Consider the following 9,199-nt stretch of genomic DNA (forward strand, 5'->3'; position numbering starts at 1 on the left):
TGCGTTATAGGTAAATTTTCCATGTAAAAGAAGGTATAATTGCCATGACAAATATAGAAGTGAAATTTTTCATAGCAAAAAAGGTTAAAAAAAGAATTTGACGGGGCGGTTTAGGTAAAATTGCCGTGGAAAATAGAAAGTTAATTTGGCATCTTTTTTTCTTGTGTTTTTTATAATTTTCTAAGACAGATTATTAGAAAGGAAAAAATTTCCATGGCAAATTATTCTAAAAAGTATAATTTGCCATGGCAAGTTATTCTTAAAAAGAATAATGTGTCATGGCAATTCTGGCGGCGTTCTTCATTATAATTTGACACTTCGTCATCGTAATTTGCCATGGCAAAACATGGCAAAAAATAATTTGCCAATAGCCATCTGATGATACTTTTTAGAACATTAATAAAATGAAAAAATGGACAAAATTGCCATGATATGTTAAAAGCATGGCGGAAGTAGCTCCATAGATCGTGGCGTCGGTGCATATACAAAAGTGCCATGTAATATGAAGTATGATTCTACAATGGGTTGTTAAATAAATTTGCCATGATTCATGTGATATATTTGCCATGGTCCATGTGATATATTTGCCATTGGCTATGGCAAACAACACAAATTGAAAAAAAGGTAGAAAAAAATGTTTGTAGATCATGGAAACTAAATAGAAAAGAAGTCATGGGTACTAAAAAAAGACCTAATTAACCCATGGCAAATGAAGAAAAAAACTATTTAAAAAACAATAAATTCATGGGAAAAAATGGGTCTGCATATCATGGAAACTGTCGCATATGTGAAGTTGCCAAGCTAGATGAGTAGAAAGAATTTGGCATGGGATGTTTAAGCATAAAAGTTGCCATGATCTATGTAATAGATTTGCCATGGACACACGAAGGAAAAAGAGTTGCCCACTAGTTTGGTCATTTATGTTTGTGTCTACAACCAACAAAACTTTACCATGCCAAAACAAAACTATAGAATAGCTATTATTTGTAAAAACAAAAGATGGCTTCCTATGATGTACACATGTTTAAACTTGGATTAAACTTTGCCATTGTTAAAAACAGTAAATTTGCCATGGCAACTTTGGCCATGGAGTATGAATTTGCCATGGGCAAGCAATAAAAAATGCCATGGCCAGAAAGTAAACATTGTCGTGGTTAAAATAGTAAATTTGGCCATGCCCAAATAAAATTCATATTAAAAAAACTCATGTAGAAAATGGAAATCTAAAAGTTGCCATGGTAAAACCACTTGAGATGTTAAAAAATTGTCATGGTAGATGCATGTTAAAAATTATCATGGCAGTTATGATTTTCATGCTTTGTATAATTTTTTTGCCATGAATGCAAATAAAGTTGCCATGGTCGCACGAAAGAAAGTAATTTGTTGTCATTTTTTACAAAAAAAAGTCCATGCCCTTTAAATTGCTTTTGCCATGCTTCGTTAACTTAAGTTGCCATGGTCTTTGTCGGGGGGATGACCCCCGGGTATGCCCAAGGCGGCGAAAAAACGCTTCAAAACATCGGGGCGGCCAACGCCCCTCAGTCCGGCTACTCCGGCCGGCTCGCCACCCAGTCGCTCCAGACGGCTCCCCGTCCAGCTGCCCCGGTCGGCTCGCTACCCGGTTGCTCCAACCTGCTCCCTGTCCAGCTGCTCCAGCCAACCTGCTGCGCGGAGTCAACCACTGCATCCACCCGATACCGACAAAATGGCCATACCGTGGCCACTGTTGCTGATAAAGCATATGCTGTTCACCCGTCACATGCGATGTCATCAGCAGTGTACCTTGTCCCCTGGGCATTAATTTATAAAATGCCCCAGGGGACAAGCATAACCTAGCATGCAAGCTACTCCCTGTAGCTTACATCTCAAGCCACACACACCCATGCCGACTACTCATATATAAGGCACTCATCCATCAATCCAGGGGATGTACAAGCTCCACCACAGCCACACTTGGTCACTAGAGCATGCATGCTCATCCCGGCAACACACATATACGACGTTAGATGCCCCCGGCACTGATCCCAAACTGCTACATGTACACTGCATATATATATTCAGACATGCTGGAGTAGGGGTATTATCTCTTCGGAGAGTTCCGAACCTGGGTAAACCACTGCGTGTTGTTTGCTTGCCCAATCCCATCCCCGGATATTCCACTGCAGCCTTGCCCTCACCTTAAGCCATCCCGTGGTATCTGCCGTGACGCAATCTCCCTGGCTACTCCCGCGAAAATACCACGACAGTCTGTGAATCATGGCAAATTCATATGATTTTTTCCATGACAGCTATTTACTAAAAGAAAAGATTGTGACTATAAAGGATTGTAAATTTGTCAGGTCAATTAATGATAATTTGCCATGGCGAAATGGTATCTAAATTCATAGTGATTTCCCATGGTATATGAAACAAAATGATGCTAATTCATGAGAAATGTATGAAAAAGTTGGTATGAACTATACATAATTTGTCATGGCAAATTTACATATCTCTAAAAAAACATGGCAAAATTAGACAAGATAGTGGATTGACAAAGGCCAAAGGTGATCTGTCAAAGACTGAATAACAATTTGCCATGGTAAAAGAAGTAGCAGACTATCATGGTAGCTTTGTCAAACAAATCGCCAGGCTATATCTAAAATCATAGCAAAAAGTCATACCAATTCTGTTCATGGCAACTACTCCACAAATATGCCATGGCAACTACTCCACAAATATGCCATGGAAACTACTCATAACAATTATGTCAATTGCAACTAATCATAGCGATTCTGCCATGAGAACTACCTACAGAATTTTGCCATGGCAACTACTCCAGAAATGTTGCCATGGCAACTACTCATAGCAATTAACTATTGCGCATTCTCCTGGAACTGGGACATTACATGGCATTTTAAGATAAATGAAACAAAAATGCCATGTCAAACACATGATTCCAAAACCATATCAGATGTAAAACAAAAAATGTAGGATTTGGACAGAGTCCTGCACATAGAAAAGGAGTGTATGCCATGGGGATCTGGGTAGAGTCAAGAGGCAGCAAAAATGAGGAGCGGCTCCACTGAACTGATTCAGCAAGTATAGTTGAGGAACCGAATAAACTAAAAAAACGCACCAGATCGATGGACGAACTTAGTGGCAACAGCGGGGAGGAGGGGATGCTTCGACTGTAGGAACGACGCGTCCCTATCCTCTTCCCCGCCACACAGTTTCAGCGAGAAGGGCTGCGGCGGTGGCAGAAGCAAAGCCTGGCCCCGATGCCCTTTTCATCGCGGAAGGAGCCGGCGCGCTGGCCCTCCTATACGTACCACCTATCAGGAGCATAGATGAGAGTACCAAGGTGGTCTAGAATCGCTAGCCCCATCCCCCATGCTCATTCAGTTCCGAGAACAAGGCATCGATGTTCATGTTTAGGACACGAGATCGCCGATGTAGTGTACTCAATCGTCCTGGTGAGATGGTGTCGGTGACGACGTTGTGGTGGTCGGCACTGAGCCTCCATCATCTTCATTGTTGTGTATCGTATCTCAATAGTTTTTCGTGATGACGTGTTTTTTTATAGATCCTGATATTGATAAGCCGCTTCTTTCATTATTGTTTAGACCTCAGGAATTATATTTGCAGGAGAGATCTCTAAGAGATTACATGTGTATAATTATGTAGCCATCACATGTGCAATAATCCTACACCCACACACGAGTTACACATGTTCGACTCCCCTCCTCCCCTGGTTTTCATTGGGGTGGGCCTCTCCATCCCTGTTTTCCAATTATACATCTCACATTTTCCCATCCGTTAAATCCATAGGTTATCTTCCACGGGGGTCTAGCATTACTCTTAGATGTGTATAATTCTATGCATGTATAAATTTCCCCCTTCTATTAGGGTGTATCTCCTATCGACGATGATTTTGAAAACTTTTCCCTATTGCTCGATCCCCCCGTGATTATGGCTCAGACTAACTCAAAGGCGATCACACATTGTTGCATGGTCTTGATTGAGGAGTTGGGGAGGCAGAAGGGTTTAGGGTTGGTTACTTGACGAGTTGTTCGTCGGGTGAGGAGAAAAGCAATGGATCAGCGGGCGTTTGGTTCATAGAAGGTAGATGCCAGTTAGGTGGGAAGCCACAATGAGAGAATTGGGGTTGCATGAGGAGGATCTAGATGATATCATCCTTTTAGTTTACGTGCATATCTGTACTACTAGGGATTCTGTGGTCATGATGGTATGTCGTGGTTTGGTTTGATTTCATACGCTTGTTGGTTTCATGATACTTATGGTGAGTATCATTCTCTGTACGAGAGGATCATGTTAATTATGAAAAGTATAATCGAGCATTGGACGGGAGGATAATATTAATTATGGAGAATATTATTCATTGGAAGGGAAGATCACGTTAATTATGAAGAATATCATTTTTTTAGCGGAAGGATCACATTAATTATGAAAAGTATCATCGAGCATTGGATGAAAGGATCACGAGAATATGTATGCTTCCGCACTGGCAATTGGTTAGTTCCGAAATTGAGTTGCAGCAAGCATTCATGACCATCGGTTCCAGCGGATGCATCAAACATATGTTCTATCTGTCAATGAGATGCACTATAAACATAATGAAAAAAAAGAAGAAGCAAAAATCAACATTTCATGTTTCAAACAAATTTGGAAAAAGCACGGGCCTACATTGGGATGTATACTACATTTTATGTTTACGAGGAAATACATTTGGGTGTGAGGTACACGAAAATTGACGGACCTTCACAGTGAACAGTTCATGTGCAAAAAATGCATGCTTTTTTATTTCTTTTGTCACTCAAACATGAATCTATAATCATAAAACTTCACAAGGATGCGCAGTTTTTCTCCAGATCTATTTAAAGTTTAAAAATCAGATTTTTGAATTTTTTTGTTTTTTTTCAAAATCGGAGCATCTCCTTTTCTTTTTTGAGACAAACCAAGAGCAATTTCCGAAACAACACCCTCCTTTTTTTTCGAGAAACCCGAAACAACACCCTCCGTGTTCTTGGGACGGGCTGGGCCCAAACGAGGCCCGCTGACTACCCACACCACCACCCCAGGGGCCCAGTCGGGGACCCAATAAAATTTGGTTCCCGCTCCCCCTCTTCGTCGGCCGGTCCGTTCCCCCACAAAGTCACTGGAAAGAGAAAAAAAGGAAAGAAACAAGAAACCCCACCGGCGCCGCCGCCCCCGCCCGTAACCGCTCCCCGCCCCCCGCCTCCTCCCACCGGAGCAAGCGAGCGGAGGAAGCCCTCCCTCGTCGGCGTTCCCCTCCTTCTCCACGCCTCCACCGGACTCGGGAGGATTCGCCCCGCTGGTGAGCAAGCCCTACCTTTCTTGGATTGCTCCCCCTTCTCTGCCACGCCGCGGACCGCCGAATCCGGCCGCGTGTTCCTTCCGTGATTCCGAACCTAGTTTCCGCCGGTAGGGCTCGGCTCTCCCCGTGGCCCAGGTACACTCGACTAGTCAACCTGTAGCGCGGGTTGCGGTTTGTTTTGGGGGGAAGATTTGGTCGCTCCGTGTAATTAAAATTCCCCCTGTTCTCGAACCGCTGCTACTGGAGATCCGGGCATCCGGTGGAGAGTAGTGAGAACACCACGGCGTCTTTTGACCCAAGACCTCCGACTTGCATCGGGTGGTTTGATTGAAAACCGGGGATTTTCTTTTTTGGGAAGTACTGAAAAGATGGGGGATTTTGCAGGAAGGTACCACACAAGGGTAGCAGCAGTTGCTGCAGATTTGCTGCTGTAATTTATAGTAGCACTCACACAGGTGTTCTTTGAATTTTATGGGGTGTTGTTAATAATATGTTGGAGATTTTCTTTTTTTCATGTATAGGATGCTTCTCATGATCTCTTTGAACATTATCTCGGAAGCTTGTTTAGAAATAAAAGAGCGCATCTTGTCGGTTTATCGCTCTACATTTCTGCGCTACGTCGGGAACATTTTTATAACACAGAAATGTAGGGATCCTGTCTTCAGCTTGGTAGTTTGTTGTGCATTTCCTTTTATGGGTTGTGGAATTTGTGCTCTCTTTTGCGTTGTATATGCTTTTTGGTAGAATGTGGGTGGTGACGAATCAAGTGAAGCGTTTTCAATAAATGATGTTGTATTTTGGTACTTTGAAATTGAATAGACTATCCTTTGTTGATCAGTTAAGGTTATTCACTTACTTCCACTTCTGGCTTCTGGTTTTACTTTGTATTCATGGATTTTTCTTCTGTTTCATGAATATATCCAGTGTATGCAATGGGGAGGAGTTTAAGAGCGGGACGCCATGCAGAACTGGAAGACTCTGTGGCAGATCCTGTCAGCGAAAAGCAAGCCTTCAGAGGGTGGAAGCAGTATGTGAAAGAACTCAACTCGAACACACTCCCGCCATTTCTCACCCGCCTTTGTGACCCTGACAAGCCATGCTCATACTCTGAGGAGGAGCTCTTATGCGTGTTTGAGACTGCTGCCGAAGTCCATGGCTGCAACATTGTGCCACATATCAGCCAGATCGTTTCAGCCATCATTAGAATCATGTCATCAGTCACAGGGTCCTTGCATAGTGTTGGTTGCTCCAAGGTGATACGCACATTATCGCGCTATGTCATTGATCCCCTGGGAACAGAAGAAGAGAAAAGTGGGATCATCAGCTCTCTCTGCAGTCCCTTTTCTGGTTGCTTGATGAGCACCAAGGAGAGTGTATCTTCTGGTTCTGCTCTCTGCGTCACTGCACTTATCCAGTCCAACAATTGGCAATTTGCATCTCATGAGTTAGTTAACGACATCTGCTTAAAAGTCTCAGGGGCCTTAGAGGAGGTATGCTGCCAGACCATTTCACACTTAGGCTTAGTGGTTGCTCTATTAGAACAGAACTGGTTGACACTTGAGCCTTATGGGCGGTCTTTGATAAGATCAGGCTTAAGTATATTGGACAAGAGTACTAAAGCAAGCAATTCTCAGATGATCATATCATCCATTCAAATGATACACTCCATCATGAAGACTCTGGATTTGAGCATCATATCTTCTGAGATCAGTAGCATTATCCAAGCTATGGAGCAATTGCGGAATAATCGCATGCCAGAGATCAGCACTCCAGCTTTTCAGGCAGCTGAGACTGCTAATAAACTGTACAAGCAGGAAGAGTGTGGACATGGCAAAAAAATTAGTCCATTGGCAAAATTTCATGATGGAAGACATAGGAGGAGGGGATCATATTCACATTCTGTTATGGATGATGCGGAGATAAGAGACTGCGGTTCGAATGAATCTCTGTACGATGATACACAATCTGTTAATCGGTTCAGAGAGCATGATTCCCAACCTTCAGTGGGGCAATACTCAGGTGTACCTGTAAGTGCACGGGTAAGGAGGCGACTGTTGAGCAATGGTTCTGACAGACCACATCAAATGTCCAGTGATGAGTTTCCTCGCACTATTGTATCTGATTATCGTGATGGTGTCGGTGTGATAGCACAATATGGTTCTGCTGGTCTGCTAGATAAATCAGTGAGGAGGTATTCAGATGTATCAACAAGGATTGCTGATCCATGCCCTATGTGTTTAACACCCCGAACTACTAATCGATGCTCTCAGGTATACATCACATCTTAATTGATTGATGACTTGGTTGCTTTCTCATATGTACGAGCAATTATAGTAACTTTTGGGCTTATCATGTCAAGATATGGTGTCTGAGTTAGCGTTTGTACTCTGTTCTGGAATGGTATCTTTCAAATGATAGGAATAACAAACTTTTTGATGCATGGTACGAAAGGAACTTACTAATTTCATGCGCAAAACAGATATCCTCCACGTATACAAAACAGATCCTCCACATATATGTTTGTAGACTGCTTATGGTATTTCCATTGATGCATTGAAGAACTGTTTCTTAGTGGTTCCACTTTATACATGCTTTTGGTCTGCAGAACGAAATTGCAGAAGCCTGACCTTTTTTTGGTACAAATAAATTTACTGCTCTTTCTCTTTCTCTTTCATGGACTTGTTTCAGATATCAAGGCGAGGAACTTTCTCAGAAGACGTTTGGATGCAGTCAACCCCAAGGAAGCAGCTCCAGTTTCATAGCTCTAGCAGTGAATCAAAAAGAGATACTCACAGATTACCGGACAGCCCATCTCTGAGACCGATACGGCACTGTTCAGGACAATGTACAAATGGTGAAGTTGAGGAAAGGAACGGCTACTGTGATTCTGTTCAGCATGACAGCCAGTGTCATGTACAGAGCAACGATACCTCGATAGAAGATCTGAAGCTACCACCAACCAACAGTGAGCGTTCTGACAGTGCAGGCAAATCTCGAAGCGAAGAATGTCAAGCTCAGAACGAGAAGATGACCAGAGTCAGGAAAAGGAGCAGAAACTGCTCTGGCACCCTACTTTTTCTCCTTGTCTGTGCTGTGGTGATACCGGTTGTTGCGCTCTTGCTAGCTTGGTGGAAGGAGGATCAGAGGGAGCTGTATGTTGTACCCACGTAGTAGCGTCTTTCTGCCCGTATGCAGGTTGTTCTTCGATGTGCGATGGCTTTGGTGTAGATTGCAAGTTAAAGTGGGGTAAACGTTGAGAAGTTGTGTCGATTTAGTCGAACGATAGACGATAGTGATAGTTTGCTGGATTGTACATTCTGATTGTTGGCATGGATACCATGATAGTTTTGTGTTCAGTGTGAAGCTGAAGCGTAGCACATAATATACCTTTGCTGCATTTTCCGAATTACTCTACTTTATAGCATTTGTTTTACAGAGTATATGAAGCTACTGTCGCAGATACATGAGTGGTATGTAGTATACTATTCACCCAATTTCATTATCATCTGGATACAAGTATCCAATGTAGTACTCCCTCCGTTCCTAAATATTTGTCTACATATGAATGTATATAAACATATTTTAGAGTATAGATTCACTCATTTTGGTCCACATGTAGTCACTTGTTGAAATCTCTAGAAAGACAAATACTCCTTCCGTTCCAAAATAGATGCCCCAACTTTGTACTGACTTTATAAAGTCAGTACAAAGTTGGGGCATCTATTTTGGAACGGAGGGAGTATTTAGGAATAGAGGGAGTCTAAGCTAGATTGACAAGGAAATGCTAATGTTTCTGGAAACTAGTTTTGTCACAACTGCTTCTGGATAAATTTTGGTCCAAACTCCTCACTGTTTTGTTCATAG

General features: G+C 42.5%; 1 protein-coding gene across 1 annotated transcript; it reads left to right on the top strand.

Moving 5' to 3' along the window:
• Positions 1-5,143: 5,143 nt before the first annotated feature.
• Positions 5,144-8,840, top strand: LOC123110162 (protein SINE1). Its single transcript, XM_044530628.1, has 3 exons — positions 5,144-5,335; positions 6,260-7,605; positions 8,024-8,840. The coding sequence occupies exons 2-3, from the start codon at positions 6,268-6,270 to the stop codon at positions 8,504-8,506; spliced, it is 1,821 nt and encodes a 606-aa protein (XP_044386563.1). The 5' UTR covers positions 5,144-5,335; positions 6,260-6,267; the 3' UTR covers positions 8,507-8,840.
• The last annotated feature ends 359 nt before the right edge of the window (positions 8,841-9,199 follow it).

This window comes from Triticum aestivum, chromosome 5B, assembly GCF_018294505.1.
Source record: "Triticum aestivum cultivar Chinese Spring chromosome 5B, IWGSC CS RefSeq v2.1, whole genome shotgun sequence".
NCBI lineage: Eukaryota > Viridiplantae > Streptophyta > Magnoliopsida > Poales > Poaceae > Triticum > Triticum aestivum.